This window comes from Vespula pensylvanica, chromosome 10 (genome assembly GCF_014466175.1).
Source record: "Vespula pensylvanica isolate Volc-1 chromosome 10, ASM1446617v1, whole genome shotgun sequence".
NCBI classification, from domain to species: Eukaryota; Metazoa; Arthropoda; class Insecta; order Hymenoptera; family Vespidae; genus Vespula; species Vespula pensylvanica.
Window position 1 is genome coordinate 6,267,239 of NC_057694.1, and position 20,000 is coordinate 6,287,238.

The following is a 20,000-nucleotide window of genomic DNA, read 5'->3' on the forward strand; positions in this document are numbered from 1 at the left end:
TTTTTTTTTTTTTTTTTTTTTCATTGGCATATGAAAAACGTTTTGAACGTCATTTATCTATAGTATGTATTATGAAGATGCACAATAGTAATGTAGAATGGAATTACACTTGAGAGAAATGAAGCATGATCGGTGACATCAAGTGAGACACAAAGAGTCCGGTCAGACCACTATAATTTGATTCAACATATATGTATATATACTTACAAATGAATTTGCTCCTTACGAATATATATATATAGATACTTTTTCGATATTCTATATCTATATATATATTTTTTACTAGAAAGAAAAGTGAATGAAAAATATTGTTTTATTTTTTTGTATGTACTATCTCTCTCTTTGTTCTTGTCTCTTGATTTTGTTCATCACGATTAAGCCTTTACGAAGTTCGATTACGAATCATTGCGTAAGTAGTTCACGATTGATATAATATCAAGTAAAAGTATCGCATAAAAGTAACGTTATAACCCTGAAAGGGTCATGATTTTTTTTTCTTTTTTTTCTTTTTTTTTTTTATTATTATTATTAATGCTTCACTTAGAGTATTCGATCGATCAGCCAGCAATTTTCTTGGTCTCGATTGGCGACGATAATATCCTCTTAAATAGTTAACACCAGAAGATCGAATATCGAATATCGAATATCGATAATAAAAATTATAGGAATACATTAATAATTATAATAATGTTATTATCATTATTATTATTTATTAATACGTTAATATATTTGCTGTATTATTTTTTTATTGTTAATATAATTTCTTAGTTATTTTGTTAATATTAATATATTCTCTATTTTCTTTTCTTTTCTTTTCTTTTTTTTTTTCGTTTACTCATTTAGGTAGATAGAGAAAAAGAGTGAGGAGAATGAAAGTGAAAGTAAGAGAAAGAAAGAGAGAGAGAGAGAGTTTTTCGAAAGGGCAACACCTGTACCTTTACGAAGTATTCATTAAAATGCATGAATAGGTTTATCCGATAGAATAAATCAAGCTATTTTCTAGTGCGCACTTATCTTGTAAGTAACTAAGTAAGTACTTTTATCATCATTTCCTGTCGACGTTTCTTTGACGTACAATATAATACGTATTTGTGTATGTAAGTACTTACATCGCTGTGAGTAAGTACTTGTATAAAAACTTGTATAAATGAGTCATTAAAAGTTTCCACTTAAAATAATTTTTCTATTTTCGATGAAACTCGACGAAATGTCAGGTATTAATGTATCTCGATTTCGATTATACAACATCCCTATTTTTGTCAATGTCATATCTTTAAAGATTTTAATCGCCAAGTTTTCCTTTTTTATTTGTTAATATATATTTTTTTTTTTTTTTTTTTTTTTTTGGACGATTCAGAAAATTTATTTTATACGATATGAAAGTCTCTAGTAAACTTATTCGATTCACCTAGAAACATTTGTTCCTCCCGAAGAGGGAATTCTTTTTTATGGCCAATCCTGTATTATCAATAAAGTTATAAATAACGTAATGTAAAAAAAATATATATATATTTTTACGAACTATCGATAAATTGCTCTTTTCTATTAAAAGAATTAAGTGATATGGATATTCGATATCTCACTTCAGTTCTCTGATGTAAGAGAAAAATTATTGAAAGTAAGAAGTAGATAGAAGAGGAGAATTGATTATAAATTATTATGATTTAAAACTTTATCAATATATATATATATATATATATATATATATATATATATATATATATATTATCATTGTACACTATCATTGAACTAGAATGTTATCTGCAATTCTTTGGAATAATACGATATCAGCCAGAGACAAAGAAGATGAAGGAGAGAAAGGAAGAAGAAAAGAGAGAAAAAGAAGGAAGGAGGTTCAATTTTTATTTTCTCTCTTTCTCTTTCTCTCTCTTTTTCTTTCTTTCTCTCTCGTACACTATCATCATGCGGATAATTTTGTCCGTACGTTTTAACTCGAGATTACAAAATGAAAAAGGGAGCTCTGCGATTTATCTTCTCTCTTATTTTTTCCTTTCTCTCTCTTTCTCTCTCTCCCTCTTTCTTTCTTTCTTTCTTTCTTTCTTTCTTTCTTTCTTTCTTTCTTTTCCCTTTCGTTGTCTTTTTTTTTCTCTTTCGAATGCAAACAATGAATTACTTCGCACGCAGCATAATCGACTCGGGAAAAAACGGAGAAAAGTGTAATCTTTGAAATCTTGCTGTATGAGAGTATGCAATTTTATCGGATTATCAAAAACAATGCTAGTACAATGCTTTAACGACGACCATGATACGCTTGGATTATTATTTATCAGAAAGAGGAAATAGTATTTTTCCTCTTTCTCTGTATTATTCTCTCTCTCTCTCTCTCTCTTTCTCTCTTTCACGCAATTATATAAGAATTTTGTATGATGTAATTTTGTATCTGCGATCGTATATCTAAGAATCACATATTCGAGTTTAAAAAACTTTTGATATCTTTAATGAACATAGATGATATTAAATCTGTACTATTAAATATTTATCTGATTATTATTATTATTATTATTATTATTATTATTATTATTATTATTATCATCAATTTTTTTTCTTTCTTTTTCAAATAAACTCTATAGAAATGTATGTTAACGAATCGTAAAAGTTGAAGGAACAATTTCATAATTAAATATATATAATATATAACAAAAATATTCATAATGTTATTATATAGTATTTAGAGTACAAGATAAGTACTATCTCGCATCAATGCTAACTATTAAACTATAGGTAGATATTGTATTATCTATACGATAATTTATTCCAAAAGGATATTATAAATTCTCTAAAATCATATAAAATATAAAACGTTTCCTTCGTTCGTTTTATAAATAATACGTAAATAATAAATGAAAATGACGAATCTCGATACCGACAATATGGACGCACAAGATGTGAATGGTGGAGCGATCTTGCGGTTGGAATGCAAAACGTTAGTCGAATGGAAAGGTCGTACACCCATAGGTAAATTCATACGTGTAAACGTAACCATTCCAGAATGCATTCTATTCACAAATACACACAGACACATACACACACACACACACACACACACATATATGTACACCATAAGCAATACTCGTTTTGTTAATTTACCCTTTTGTTTTCACGGAAAAGGGGCATGGCATGTCATAGTATGGCATCCTCCATGAAATTGTATTTCTATTTACGCTCAGTAGATTTTTTCGTATTATATTTACCAATACATAATACCTACGTATAATAGAAAAGGAAAATGAAAAAAGGAAATTTGGGTTGATGGAATTAATCTCTGACTGACGTGATTATATCTTTCTTTCCTTTTTTTTTATTTTTTTTTTTATTTTTGTTTTTCGCATTATTTGTTTGTTTCTCGTTTGGCTGGCAGACTCGTGCATATAAGTAATTTTCAAAAGGGTCCTTTGTACAAAGCGCAACGAATGTTGATTAAAAATACTACGGTTATACAACGAAAGGCAGAATTTTCGTTTAATGAATTTCATTTTCATTTATTTCCTTTCTTTTCTTCTTCTCTTCTCTTCTCTTCTCTTCTCTTTTTTTTTGTTTCCTTTTTTTTTTTTCTTTCTTTCTTTCTCATCTCTTCTTCGTAATCCGTTTGTTCGTTTTGATTACGATGGATATATCTAAATTAGAATCGTACGTAAACGAAAGTTTGATTTAACGTCAGAGATAAATAATTGTATGTGTATGTGCATGTACGTACGTACGTACAAGGAGAATCGAACAAAAGTAGTTCCTAAGTGATTTTAAAATTCAATTACTCTTGTTCGAGACATTTCAGGTTGAATTTGTTTTTCTTCCTTTCTTTCTTTCTTTTCTTTTTTTTTTTTTTTTTATTTTATTTTCTTTTATTTTCAAATTGTAAAACTACAAGACTTTAAAAATGTCTCGAAGAAGATTAATTGATGTTTAAAATCACCTAGAAACTTTTCGGTCCACTATGTACACACACACACACACACACATATATACGTATATGTATATATTTACGTCTCTATCAATCTCGTAAAAGAATGAATCGTGTTTGAATAGATAATAACATTCCAGAAGAAGCGCCAACGTTCGAGCCGCTCGATCATCGATCTTTACGATCTTCAAAAAAAATACTTTAATGAATGAAAGTCCGATAAAAAGTGATTATCGCTGAAAAAATGATGCGATCTTTCGGTAGAAATTCTTTCTTTCTTTTTTTTCTTGTTTCAAAAAATTGCAAAATAAAACACGAGTACAGAAGGAGACGTCAGAATCTTTTCACGCTTTTATCGAAAAATTATATTTCGATCTTCGAGCGTAATACAGAGTGATCGTTGACGTTGATCGATTCGAATCGAAACTTTTTTTTTTTTTTTTTTTTTTTTTGACATGATTGAATGGACACCCGGTATATAGTGTTTTACGGTATACAGTGCTTGCGTTTGTGTGATCATGTGGGAGAAACCTTGTGGCTTAGAATGGCCGAGGAAGGCGACTTTACGTGGGTCGAGTATAACCCACAAACGGTCGAGCGAGCACACAACGAGTCCGCACCATCGTGCCAACGATGACGATGGTGGTGATGTCGATGTTGATAGTGTTGGTGAATGTTGGTAGTAATGGTGCCAGCGTGGGTAGTCCATAGATATGAACCAACACGTATACGAAACGTTACGCACATTGATAAAAACGTATACGTGACGTATACACGCTATAGACTTTTCTTAAGAATCGACTACCGACATCACATCAACGATCTCTTAGTGTTAGTTAGTCGACCAACAAATAATCCCTAGGCTAGTAACCAGTATCGAGTTAGCATTTATTTCAAAGAAATTTCTATTCCCAAGTCGACGTTCCTTTCCTTTAAACGTATTGCACCTGTCCCGTAACTGTCCAACACGTTTCTCGTATTAATTTCTTTAATATCTTATTATGAATGATCTTTTGATAACACGGAAATTTATTTTACTCGTTAACTTTTTCTTTTTTTCTTTTTCTTTTTTTCTTTTCTTTTTTCTTTTTTTTTTTTTTTTTTTTTCGTCAACATTGTATTCATTCGTTGAAATTGTATCCAGTCAGTAATTTCGTTTCTTTTTTTTTTTTTTTTTCTTTTTGTTTTTGTTGTTCTTTTTCTTTTCTCAATTCGTCAATTTTTAAGTTTTAGTTTCAGAGACATCTCAGGTTCTCTGAAGAAAAGAGATAGAAATTTGATTGCGAGATAGTTTTGGTTATTATTCAAGCGTTATTATTTTTTATCGTTAATGATGTATTTAATTTCTAACTTATTCGTAAGATTATTGTTTAATTTTGTACTTTTTATATATATATATTTATTTATTTATTTATTTATTATTTTATTATCTTTTCATTGTATGAATATTATCGTTATCGTTTAATATCACATGGAAAATTGTGAAATGTCCTTTCTCGGTAAGAATCAATCTTTAAAAATAAAATCAGTTTCATTTATCTCGTTGAAGATAAGAATGTTGGAGAAAAAATGCGATACTCGGAAGTTCCGCCATTTGTTTTGTTTCTTTCACTTGGTAGTACCAGTTGATGACATTTTTACAAAATAATCGTAAATATGTTATCAAAGAATGATCAAATATGCATACGTATATATATATATATATATATATAGCGCGTGTATGTGTATGTATTGAGATGAGAAAGCGTAAATGTGTGTGTGTGTGTGTGTGTGTGTGTGTGTGTGTCGAACGAGTACCGAACACACGATCGCGTTTAAAGTTTTCTGTCTTTTTCTTTCTGGAGACATTATCGCGTTAGAACTCGTTCCGTTTTCGCGTAACATGCGTTCGCACATTAAGCGTGTAATTGTGCCTGTAAGACGATCCTCGTGCACACGCGATCGTTCCTTCAAGTTTATATTCTAACGTGACGTATGAGTTTCTGTCCATTTCTCTCTCTTTCTTTTCTTCTTTTTTCTTATTTATTTATTTTTTATTTATTTATCAAATTTCATTCATACGCGTCTATGTAGATCCTATTTAAAAATATTTCTTAATATATCTTCTCCCATATTCGTAATTAATTCATTCATTCATTAATTAATTAAAGTATCATTTATTCATTCGTACGTTTGTTTATTTTTTATTAAATATAATACAAAAATAAATAGAGAATAAGAAACGTTCGTTATTTAAATACATTATATATATATATATATATATATATATATATATGTGTGTGTGTGTATGTATAAAATAAAATTTAATCACATTCTATTACATTAACAAACGATAAAAAAGGAATAATACTTAAGAAATACCTGAAAACGTCCTTTCCAAAAAAAAAAAAAAAAAAAAAGAAAAGAAAAGAAAAACTGAAAAAAGAATATACAAAAATCGTTTACCCTCTTATTTCATTATTCCAAAATTTGTAATATTAAATAAAAGAAGAGATGAAAAAAAGAAAATAGGAAAAGAAAAAAGGAAGGAGATATGATCTACGGCCTTGAAAAGGCAACGTTTTTCCTTGCCTATCGATTTCCCTTCGTAGGGCCACAAAACACACGCTCGACGTAGCCTGAAATCGCACGTGCGAGACTATTATCGATTGCTGGCGTGCGCACAGGGGTGTATTGCTTGCTGGTAGCCGATGCATTGTCACCCCCTCGTCAACAACCCCTCACTCTCTCTCTCTCTCTCTCTCTCTCTTTCTCATTCTCTCATTCTCTTTTGTAATAATCTCGCTAGAAGGAATCGACAGAAATAGCTAACCGCATGACCGTAAAAATAGTATCACAGAAAGGAAATAAAATTCACTTTCGCCATCTTTTCATCGAACGATCAATTAGCAATCGATAATTCTTTTAAAATCGATAATTCCTTTTAAAATCGATTGGGCCTTTCTAACGAAAAGATGTATGCACTTACATCGTGTTATATCGTACGAGGAAGTGAAATGCAAACGTGAAAAGTTTTACCTTTCACCTTTCTCTCTTTATCTAGCGTACATACGGGCGCGCTCACTTTTTATATATATATATATATATATATATATATATATATATATATATATATAAATAGAAACTCATAACGATCGAAAGTGATTAAATCTATTTTTATATATTTGTGATTCAATGTGTAATATATAGGGATCGTTGATTATGTATTATACTCGTCGATTGAGGTCCTTCATAGATTCATAGATTGAAAATAGATAAAAATTCTGTTTTATCTGAATCGTCTGGGAAAAATGAGTAAATCATTTTTTAAGATCGATCTAGCTAGTTTTGACCCGTTTAAGATTTAGGGATTTATATATTTGTATTTTGTAAATTTGCTATTTCACTTTATAATGACATCGTGTGTAAAGAAAATTTTTCCATATTATTATTATTACTATTATTTATTTATTTTTTTTTTCTATTTCTCTTCCATCTAACCATCATGCAATCCTGTAGGATATAATTTTGTACGAGAAAATAGAATTAAGCAAGGGATTGGAGAGCGTTAGAAAGGTAGAATTTTTAAGGCAGAAAAAAAAGTACAAAAAAAGAGAAAGAAAAGAATAAAAAAAAAAAAAAAAGATAGAAATAGAAATGTCACGAACGATGTCACGTATCTTGAATCGGAATGTAAACTTGAATCGTTGCCAGTTCCCGAAACCGAGTTTCTAGTCTTTGAATAATAAAGCAATTGGGTTTCATGGAAAAGGTGCCAATGTCAGATAGGTATTTTTTATATATACTTATCTATATTACGTACGTACACACACACACACACACAAACACATATATACAGATAAATAGACTAACAGAGAATAGGCATGGATAAAAAGTTTTGCCAATATAAAATAACAAAGCAAACTATGTCAATTAACTTTCGAATTCCCTTTTCTCGTAATGCTACTATTTTATTTCTGATGTGCGGTCTTTTTCTTGTTAACGAAAGTTCTAAATATCCTCCAACTCGAAACCGAATAGACTCGTTTCTATTTATAAATTAAAGAGAGAACTGACAATGAAAGAAATGTTGAAAGAAACGCGAACGAGAACGAAAGTGGGAACGTTATTGATTTTTAGTCGTTCCTTCATCGACCCTTCCTCTCTTTCTCTCTCTCTCTCTCTCTCTCTCTTTCTCCCTCTCTCTCTCTCTCTCTCTTTCTCTTTCTCTCCTCTCTTTCTTTCTTTCTCTTTTTCACAGTTCCACCCTTCTGAATCATTCACCATGACTTTCCCCTCCTAACGCTCTCTCTCTCGCTCTCGCTCTCTCTCTCTCTCTCTCTCTCTCTCTCTCTCTCTCTCTCTCTCTCTCTCTCTCTCTCTTTCTCTCTCTTTAAATGGAACCTTTTACCATCGCACTACGCTCGAGCCAATTTTCATCGAATGACTCAGCTCGGGGAGTTCGAATGTGTCTTAATTATTCCTTTCTACGATGCTCATTTCGTCTCTGTAACAATATTAGTTAGAATGATATATATATATATATATATATATATATATGGTGTGTGTGTGTGTATATATATATATATTATAGTGATATATATGTTTGTACACATATATATATATATATATATACATGTGTGTGTGTGTATAATAGAACAAATTAGGAATATATATAACAGTAATAATTATGTGATTGATTTACCATTGAAATATCATTGATTTCTATAGTATTTTTTTTTTTTATATAATTATTCTTATTTCATGATTATGATATTCCGATAATAATTTTCATTATTCAACTTCTACGATATCGTTTATGATCATTTCGTGTGATTAACAATGTTAATGAGAGTGATTTATGTATACATACGTGTGCGTTTATATATATGTATGTAAGTAATATGATATGAAATAGAGCGAACAGTAATAATTATGATACATTGCCGAAAATTTCGTTCCTCGATTTCTACGATATCTTTATATATAATAATCGTTTCCTGTAATTAATAATATTAATGAGAAAATGTATGTACATATATACATATATGTAAAATAATATGAAATATATAGAATGAATGATAGGGAATATGATATTTCGATAACCATTAAATTCGTCGATAGCAATAATATCTATATTATTATTATTATTATTTTTTTTTTTTTTTTTTTTTCTTCGAAGATCGATCACAAATGCATATTATTAATAATCGAATAAATTCATAATCGTTATTATACATCATGAGATTAGTATGATAATACTAACATGAATAATATATTGTTTTACACACGCACACATAACATAAGATAAATAATAATGAATATGATATACCAGTAACGATTAAATTCGTCGATTTCGATAAAAAAGAATTTATATTTTTCTCTTTTCCTTTTTTCTTTCTTTTTCTTTTTTTTTTTTCAAAGATCAATCACGAATACATATAATTAATAATCAAACAAAATTGTAATTATGTATTATGGGGTTAGTATGTTTCAAATAACTGTACCAGTTGTTCTCGATATATTTTCCATTTGTTTCGGACGTATTCGCATATGGAAAAGAGAGATAGAAAAAGAGAGGGACCCCATAGCGTTAATATCGATCGGGCCACGGGCTTTATAGGTTTAACTTGTGCCAGTACACCCTCCTTTTTCCTTTATATAGATAGAGACCATACAATTTTGATGGTGCAGATACGCGCCGTTATACGTCGCTTCATGTTGTCCCATACGTAAAACTTTATTTTCTTCGGAGGACCATAGAAGTATGGTGTGTGTGCGCGCGCGTAATCGAGTGTTTATTTTTCGGATTGTATTTATTTATATACTTACATATATATATATATATATATATATATATGTATGTGTGTATAAGTGTGTGTTTGTGTGTGTGTGTATGCGTACGTGTGTGTATTGTACATATCGACACATTTTTTTTATCCATTAGAAAATAATAGAAAAAAAGTTTTCGATCCGATCGAAATAAAATCTTATCGACGATCTTCTTCGAGATCATCGCATTAAAATTTGAATGATTTTTTTTATTTCTTTTCTTTTCTTTTTTTCTTTGTTCTCTCTTTTTTTTTTTTTTTTAATCTCGAGACGAGTGATCGTGGAGTGAACAAAGACAATTTTGTATTTTTTGTCTTTCTTTTTTTTCTTTTTTTTTTTTTAATTTTGTTTTCTCGTCTCTTCGTAATTCATCTCCCTCCTTCGGATTCTTGTGTAAGTACAATTGTTTTATATTTTTATTTTTTGTTTGTGATCATAATATAATTACAACGTCGAGATTTCGATGATATAATATATCTTATTAACTCGATTAAAAATTCTTTATATTCCATAAAAAAATCGAGTACATATATTTACATTATAAGACAATTGAAACGAAATCGATCATTTTCCGAGATAAACGATTATTATTTTATGATGTAATGATTATTTCAATTATATCTACTTGGAGACTTTATTTTTTCCTATGAAATATTTTCCTATGGATCTTTATGATATTTTCGTAGTATTAAAAAAGACAGAAGAAAAACAAAAAATATACGACAAAAAGAAAGACAGCCAGAATGAATGAGATCGAGTTTCGATTAATTAAGTTCGATCATTAATCGTACCAAAAAAAAAAAAAAAAAAAAAAAAAGAAAAAAACGTAATTTCGACGAAAAAAAAAGAAAGAAAAAAGAAGAAAAGAGAAAAACATCTCCCTTGATTTTCTTCTTTAAACAATTGATCCATCGTTTAAAAAATTCACTCTAATGAAATGCTGCGTATTTTATATTTTTCTTTTCTTTTTCTCTTTTTTTTTTTTGCCAGAATAAAAAACATATCGTTGCATATTCGATATTGGTGCATGCTCGTGTATGCGCGAAAAGGATAAGCTCTGTCCCAGTTGTATCCTATTTGTTTAATAATCTTACTTGCATAGCTCCGACTGACGTTTCACAATAAATATCCGTCTATATTCCTTCTCTTTCTCTCTTTCTCTCATTCTCTTTCTATCGATTTTATTTAAATCACAGGACTCTGAATTAAGTCGGAGTTTTACGTCAAATGTATATATCAAATGACAATATATCTTTTAACGGTACTTACCTACCTATCAACGTCATGAATTAACAATATCGGTTTAGAAATTTTTTCGATAAGATTGCTTTTTCGTTTTTCGCATTATATAACAGAGGCGTAAAACGCGATAACGTGGGCGTATTTTGAGATTAAAGTGTTCGGCCCCAAGTTAATAATCGATCCATCATTAATTAAACAACAGCGATTTCTTTTTTCTTTTTTTTTATTTTTCCTTTTTTTTTTTTTTATTTTTTTTATTTTTATCGTAAAATAATATAAAATGTTTCATTCGGAACGTATCGTAAAGTATTTTCGATTATGATCGATTTTATTATTTTTCAGAAATGAATTTTTTATTTTTGTAATCGCTCTGTCCTTTCTTCTTTTTTTTTTAATTTTTATTTCATATGTTTTAACTATCAGTGTTGTTTATAATTATCAATAAACAATAATAAGTAAAAGAAGTAAGACAAAAGGAACTAAATAGAAATTGACGATTACGAATCGTTGAAAAAACAAATAGATGATTAATAATATAAATGAAGTATTTGTTATGACGCGTATCAATTGATATTACGTCTCATAGATTATTTGAAATAGATTAATGATTAATAATGAAAAGGAAATAAAAAAGAAATCCAAATTTAGATGATATTAATCGTCGATTGTGATTCGAGTGATAAATTAATAATTAACAATAGATCAAAAAATAAATAAATGAATGAATGAATGAATAAACAAATTAATGAATTAAAATCGACATATATATATATATATATATATATATATATATATATATTACGTACATATAAATAATGAATGAATACGAATTAACAGAATAAGAGTGAATAAAATCTGCATAAATAAATCTAATTAACGATTGGAAGTTATTTCGCGTGACTCGAATTAAAAATAAAGAAGATACGTATAACTAAAAAAGAAAAAAGAAAATAAATATTTTTTATTAACAATATTAACGATTGCCAAAATATTGACCCTTGTTTTTCACTTATTTTTCTTCTTTCTCTTTTTCTTTTTCTTTTTGTTAACGTATTATTCACAAACACGTGTAAATTGATATACGTGTGCGCCAAAGACAATCGTGACGACATATTAGAGATAAGATAACAGAATCTGAACGATTCTCTTTCTGAAAGATCTTCGTCCTCTAAAAGCAACCGATCGTACAACTTGATCGGAAAATACATTATCATTTCGAATGATCGATAACAGTGTCTTCCGAGCTCGCGATGTCAAAACTACATTCTACAAAAGTGATCACGTGCGAAAGTTTCTTACACAATGTCGTATGCCATTCGATTATTTTTTGTCGTAAAAATCATTATAGGTAAGTTTTATTTATATATAAAAAGACAGTGTATAGATAATATGTATGTGTGTGTGTATAGTATAGAAAAATGTATAGTAAAAGAAGGATACATTTTTCTACTTATCAAATTTTTATAACATAATATTTACATTTTATGAATATAAAAACAACAACAATAATAATAATTTAATATATATATATATATTGGTATCATATTGTTATATTATTATATCAATTATATTAAATAATAATAATTTAGATACTAATAATAAGAAAATTATTATTCGAAGTACTAATGAAAAAAGACATTTTTATATATACTTAATATTATTTATTATATATAATATATACACATATATATTATACCTATACGTATGTGTTTGTGAACGTGTGTGTACATAGTTGATAGTAATAGGCACTTCGGTTTGACGTTGAATTGTATGAACGTAATATACGATAACCGAATGATTTATATGAGCTTGTGGATATGAAAGCTCGACACATATATATCACTAATATGTGGCTTTAAAATACGTTCACCGTAATCGTTTGGAACACAGAACTACTCCTACTGGCGTTTGTTCTACCACAAGTGGTTAGCCACTTTCCATTCGACATAATTCTACTCTCAATTATTTCGCATACGTAAATCGCAATAAAAACATTAGTCGCATCCGTTAACACGAAAATATTATTAATTTGTATTAATATTGTTTTAATGTTTGTTAATAATATATATTTTTCTCTTTATTTATATACGTATTATTAATTTACACGTCGTTTTGAAGTCTTTACGAAAACAAAAAAAAATATTGATCACAAATACATATTCTTTTAATTAATTAATTAATTAATTACTTAGTTAATTAATTATTAAAAAAGATCGTTAATATTAAATAAAAGTATTTCATCTCTGTTTGTAAATTATTTATATATCTCGTGATGCGTAGATTTGAAATAAATTTTAATCATTATCATTTATTTTTATTTTTCATCAAAAAATTTCTTGTTGTTATTAATAACAAATGATTAATATAGATCGTAACGCAGGTATTACAAAAATTTTCATCATTATTATCACTCTTCATTCATTCATTCATTCATTCATTCATTCATTCATTCATTCATTCATTCATCCATTTATTTTTTTTATGAATAAATTCGTTATCAAAATATATTTGTAAACTATTTGAACGATTAAAAAATCGATGTAAATATCGATGTGCGTAATCGTTGCAACGATCGATCGATCATTGTAACGATCGATCATACGTAACATTCACAAATGAAAATGACATAATCGCTTATGCACGTATTCCGCGTTCTTTAATATTTGAATTTCGAAGTCGTAGACGACGTAATTGTTACTTCCCGAAACGTATATTACGCGTGCGAATATAATTTCATGGGAAAAGTAGATGAGTAGGGAAGGGGAGAGGGAAGATAGGTAAAGTTAACGCGTTAGAGCCGTTCTCTAACGTGCTTGAATTACGCACGGGAATTAACACACTCGTAACTTCTATTACTCTCTAACATTTCCTTTCTTCAATCTACGACGACAGGAACCTTGACTCGTCTCGTTTTAATTTATACACCGGGTATTTGCAATATATTTTATTATTATTTTATTTATTATTTTTTTTATTATTTATTTTTATTATTACCATTCTTTTTTTAACGAGTGAAAGTAACGATCGTTCAAAAAAAAAAAAAAACAAAAATAAATTAATAAAAAGAAGGAAACGGAGAGAGAGAGAGAGAACGAAAAAAAGAAAAGAGTTAAAAAGAATCGATTATGGTTTCCTCGGCTTTTGAGAACATCGTCAAACGATTTCGCTCGTATTGCATTTTTTTTTTTTTTTTTTTTTTTTTAAATTTAGATTGACACGTAGTGTGATCCAACACGTGCACATACATACGTATATACATCAAACATGCATACATATACATATAAACATACACATACGAGATCACAAACGACGGTACATACGTTTCAATATTTTCCGGATCGTCGAGACTATTCTAACATTCATCTCGTTCGTAGTAATGTTATAGTAGTTTCATTATATAGAAAAGATAAAAGGGTAGAAGAAAAAAAGAATAAAAAATATAAAGAACCAAACAAAAAATATATCCCAACCAACGACGCTCGTGTATCTACGTAGAATAGAATTTTAAATAGTACAATTTCTACTCTATTCATGATATACATACATACATACATACATAGCAAACGTTGAATATGAAAGCAATATGGTAGATCGGAGAACGCAAATAATTAACTGCATGGAACGAAGAGAACTCTTCTTTTTCGTTTTTCTTTCTTTCTTTTCCTTTTTCTTTTTCTTTTTTTTTTTTTTTTTCTTTTTACATTTGCCTTTCTATACCAAAGCAGAAAAGGTCCGACAAGGAACAGACGGCTTTTTTATTTATTTATTTTTTATTTCTTTTCTTTTTTTTTTTTTTTTTTTTTTGAGGATGTCTGTACATTTTCTCTCTCTCTCTCACACACACACACACACATTCACTCATACTTTTTTTTAATGCTTCGATAAATCATTTTCAAAGTTAACTTCGAAACTAATATGTTTATTATTATTATTATTTTATTCTATTTCTACTTTTTTTCTTTTCTTTTTTTTCTTTCCTCCTTTTTGTCCATCTTGACCATCAAGTTCAGGCGCCATATTGGTATCCTCTTCGTACTTACGATCACATTATGCAAATATAATACATACTTATGCACCACGAAGATTACTACTATATTAAGTCAAGAACAGAGGACTGTATTTATAGTTATTGAAGACTCGCAGCCGCAGTATCATTATGAGATCTTAAACGAACAAGTCTCGGTTTCATTTAATCAAATTTATATACATTATTTCCTATCTCCTTTTCTCTTCTATTTCCTTTCTTCTTTCCTTTTCTAAGTAAGTTTCGAAAATACAAGTTGACAGTATCTTCGTAACAAGTTTTTAATTATTTAACGTTAAAAATGTTTTAACGAAATTAAGATAACGCGACGTTGGGTGCGTTTGCACGCGTATGCGTACATGCGTTATTTAATAAGAAGTATACGAAATGAATCGGTTCTGAATTTAAATTTACGTGAAAACAATAAAAATAAAATATTCCAGTCTTTTCGATTTTAGCAAATATACTAAGCTGTTATTTCTTTTTTTCCTCAATAATTATTTTTTACAAACAGTAAGCTTGCAAACGCGTATACGAACGATAGATTGTAAATCCTCTCGATCTTTTGTTCTCAAGTACTTGCATCTTGTGATAAATGATATATGCGGCCCTGCAAGAATAATATACATATATACATGCACACGTGCACAAACACACACGTACGCACCGAACTGTATTATTACACACGTACGTGCCTACTTCAGCGGGTTAATCAGCTTGATTTCACAAGCAGCTCACTCTCCGGATTTATTTTAGCCGTGTCACCACAATTTCATTCAAATTCGCAGTTGTGCCGCGTGCTCGCACGAATTCTCTAAGCGTATTTATCCGGTTTAGAAACGCATAAGTATGGACGTACGGTACGAAACGTATATGTGTGTGTGTACGTACGTATGTACGTCAAAGGCCATTCTCTCTCTTTCTTTCTCTCTCTCTCTATCTCTCTTTCTCTCTCTCTTTCTCTCTCATTCTCTTTCTATGTATGTATCTGTCTCGTTTGCTCTCAAACGTTCTTTGCATGCCTTTGATCGTGCGTTCATTGATCTGTTGCGCCGATTACATCGATTTCAACGTTAAACCAGCTAACCTGAAACCACGGCTACTGAAACAAAATAAATTTACACGGCTACTTCATATTGTCCATTTTATAGGGAAAGATTTTTTTTTTATTTTATTTTATTTTATTTTTTTTTATTATTATTATCTTTTGTTTTCTTTCTTTCGTTATATACGTTCGGTAAGAACGTACAAAGGCTTCTTTTCTTTTTTATCGTTGACGAGATCGAACTGATTGTTTTAATTGACTTTTAACAAATTTAAGATTCTCTCTCTCTCTCTCTCTCTCTCTCTCTCTCTCTCTCTCTCTCTCTCTCTTCTCTCGACATTTATTAGCTATTGGATTTCTTCCTGTTCTCATTTTTTATTTTTATTTTCACTTAGCTACAGGATATTTATTTGATAAAAAAGAAACATACGTGTATATGTACTTCGAAAAATCAATTAATCATTTTTGAAACTTTTAACTATTTTTTTTTTTTTTTTTTAATCGAGGAATAATAAAATTCATAGACTTGTAGTATGGCGATTTGTAAAAGAAAAAAGAAACAAAGAACAAATTTGGTCAATATGTTTTGGAAACGAAACTAAGCTATTTAAAGCTATTTAAAATCACTTGGAAACTTTTGATCTGTTCTGTATATACATACGTATGTTACTGACTAGTGTGTGCGTATGTGTGTGAGTATGTGTACAAATACATGAATACATATTGTTGAGAATGTAGTAAAGACGTAAGTTTGTTTGGATGATACAGCCATTTCTAGACAATCTAGAGAAAGATAGAGACAAATAGACAGAAGAAGACAGAGAGAGAGAGAGGGGGGGGAGATGTGTTTTTCAACAACGATCACCGTCAGTTCTCGGGAAGCAGCCGAGGTGATAAGACGTCTAATAACGAGTTCTCAAAGAAAAATTATTAATAATATTAATTAGATTCGATTACATTCTTATATTCTATTATAAATCATTGCTCATAATATAATTTTAATTAATTTTTAATGAAGATCGTATCGATTAATTTTTTGTTTTTTTTTTTTTTTTTAATAATAATTGCTACTTTTCCTCATTCGAAATGACTCCGTTCAGATTTTTCTTTCTGATTATAATTAAATTTCGATATCGATGATCAATTATTTTTTTTCTCGTTCGAAATTAATTTGTTCCGATTATCTCGTTAATTATAATAAAGTCACGAGATCGATAATTAATTATTTCATTGTTTTTCGATAAGTATATATGTATGTATCCGGAGTTATATGCGTAGATATATTATTGCGAGAGAAAGAGAGAGCTGAAGACTTTTAGTACATCTCAAGGATACAAATGTTTCTAAACATTTCGGAGAAAACGAAAGAGATAGAGAGAAAGAAAGAAGATTTATTTATCAATAATGATCGTCATCAGTTCTTGGAAAGCAACCGAGATGATAAGACGCAGAACTACGAACGCTTTGTAAGAATTATTACTATTAATTGGAATCGATTATTATTTTACAGAATGATAAATTATCATTTTATAATATTTTCATTCGTCTACATCTACGTATGTATAAATATCTGTGTATGTATGTATGTCTTATATAGAGACAAATATATACGGACGTATGTTGGATTAGTTAATAACATAGAAATTTTCTAATTAATAATCAATCATAGTTATTACTTATTGGAAATTCCAAAATTATTTATCGATCGAATTCAATACGTACGTATATACATAATACATGTACATATATACATATACATAATATATATCGACATACATATATTAAATTAACTAGTAACGTAGAAATTTTCTAATTAAACCTTACTAATATTATTTCCTACAACATTCTAACATGATTTATATGAATCAAGCTAAATATTAATAAAAACTATATATACATACATCGTAACATTTCGACTTATTTATAACATATCCGATGTTAACGTTGGATCTAGTGAAAATCACATAAAAGAAGAACTAGACAAGAAAGAAAATAGAGATTGATAGAGAGAGAGAGAGAGAGAGAGAGAGAGAGAGAGAGAGAGAGAGAGAGAGAGAGAGAGAGAGAGAGAGAGAGAGAAAAAGAGAAAGAGAAAGAGAAAGAAGGCATCCGTGGCGCATGAGCGCCCCTTAATCCGTTAACTATAGATAATCAGATCGGTGAATGGTACGCTTAGACTAGGTCACTCCATAGATATTGCGCTATTATAGACAAGGTCGTTTCCCCTCCTCCCTTCTCCTGTTCTCTCTGTATCCCTCCTCTTCTTCTCCCTTACCCCTCTACTCTCTCTAGATTTAACTTATATATCTGTGTATACGTATATATATATATATATATATATATATATATATATGTATACGTATATAGTGGTATAACTATATGAAATATGCATATTGAACAATTCCATATTATAGTGTGTATATATATGTATATATATTTGTATGTATATATGTACAGGCTGAGTCAAAAGTTACTAGATGACTCGAAAAGTTTCTAGACGGATCAAAAAAGTTTTTAGACGACGATCGTTGAAAATCAATTATTCGTTTTCGAAGCCTTTTAAATTAATTCTTTCTCTTTTCTTTCTTTCTTTCTTTTTTTTTTTTTTTTTTTTTTTTTTTTTTTGTAATCAAACTGTAAAACTACAAAATCGAGTTACGCAAAATGGTATCGTCCGATCAATCGCTGGGAATTTAAAACGTTTGGAAAAAAAAAAAGAAGAAATTGAAAAGAATGTAATTTGTGTTCGAAATCAATTAAGAACTTTTGGTCCGGCCTGTAGTTGCGTTATTTTATGGAATATGCGTATGTACATTATGTGTATTTCGTTGTATGTACGTATATATATTTATCTATGTATATAGTTTACAGCTCAGTACGCTTCTAACGTTAACTCTCTTCCACATAAGATGTAACGCCTCGTTTCTTCTTCGTTCTCCTTCGTAAGGCTTTCGAAAATTATGTTTGCAAAGAAGTGAATCATATCCATAATTCTATAACTCCTATAAAACTCTCTTATAGATTATTAACTCAGTCATCTTATATATATATATATATATCTGTCTAATCTCTTTCAAAAATCTCTTGTACGATCTTTTCGTGAAATATGATTGACACGTTTTATTTATTGTTCGTTAAGAAAAGATCGTGTGCTTCATGATATTTTAATGATCGATTTTTTTCTTTCAATATCTTCATTTTTTATTTTTTATAATCAAGATATCAAGCAGATATGTAATCGTGAGCGAACATATATTTTTTTCTATTATTATTATTAATCATTGTTTATAAGTGCTTTTTTTTTATGAAAAATAGTGTACGTTCATATATATATATTTTTTTTCCAATAATTTATTAGAGGAAAAAAAAAGAAAAGCATAAAAAAGAAAAGAAAAGAAAATTAGTTCGCATGTACACAATTTTATATATCTATGTGTACCTACTAAATATTTTCGTAATTCTTTTTTGTGAAAAAAAAGAAAAACTATGAAAGAGGACGAGAAAGGTAGCTTTTTTCAGCATCGTATTCGTGTCAATCGAGAATCGATAGTCAAAGTGTTCTCTCTCTCTCTCTCTCTCTCTCTCTCTCTCTCTCTCTCTCTCTCTCTCTCTCTTTCTTTCTTACACTTTAATTCTAACGCGTGGGATCGGGGATCGTAAAAAAGTGCCGACAAGTCTCTGTTGTGTCATAAATGCGCGCGCGTATTTTACAAGTAACAGTATACACGAATAAGATTGTTAACTTATTGTTAGTATTTATTATATAGTGACGAAACGACGACGATGACAAAAAAAAAAAAGAAAGAAAGAAAATAAAAATGAAAGAGAAAAGAAAATCATTGCCGAGGTTTCGAGAATAAAATTCGCATGCATGGCCTTTTACGAATGGTATATATACATATATAAATACATATATATATATATTTATATATGTACCTACTACCTATAATACTACCGGA

The 20,000-nt window shown here is 29.1% G+C and overlaps 1 protein-coding gene across 2 annotated transcripts in view; it reads left to right on the forward strand.

Annotated features, from left to right (window-relative positions):
• LOC122632550 (IQ motif and SEC7 domain-containing protein 1) overlaps positions 1-20,000 on the forward strand; it is a 105,353-nt gene that overhangs the window by 28,957 nt on the left and 56,396 nt on the right. Inside the window, exon 1 of one of the 2 annotated variants that reach the window (XM_043819475.1) lies at positions 12,034-12,320. The exons of the other annotated variant lie outside the window; for it this stretch is intronic. Within the exon in view, the coding sequence (XP_043675410.1) occupies positions 12,223-12,320 (98 nt within the window). The 5' untranslated portion in view covers positions 12,034-12,222. Of the gene's footprint in view, positions 1-12,033; positions 12,321-20,000 lie in introns of those variants that run through there. 2 annotated transcript variants of the gene reach the window in all.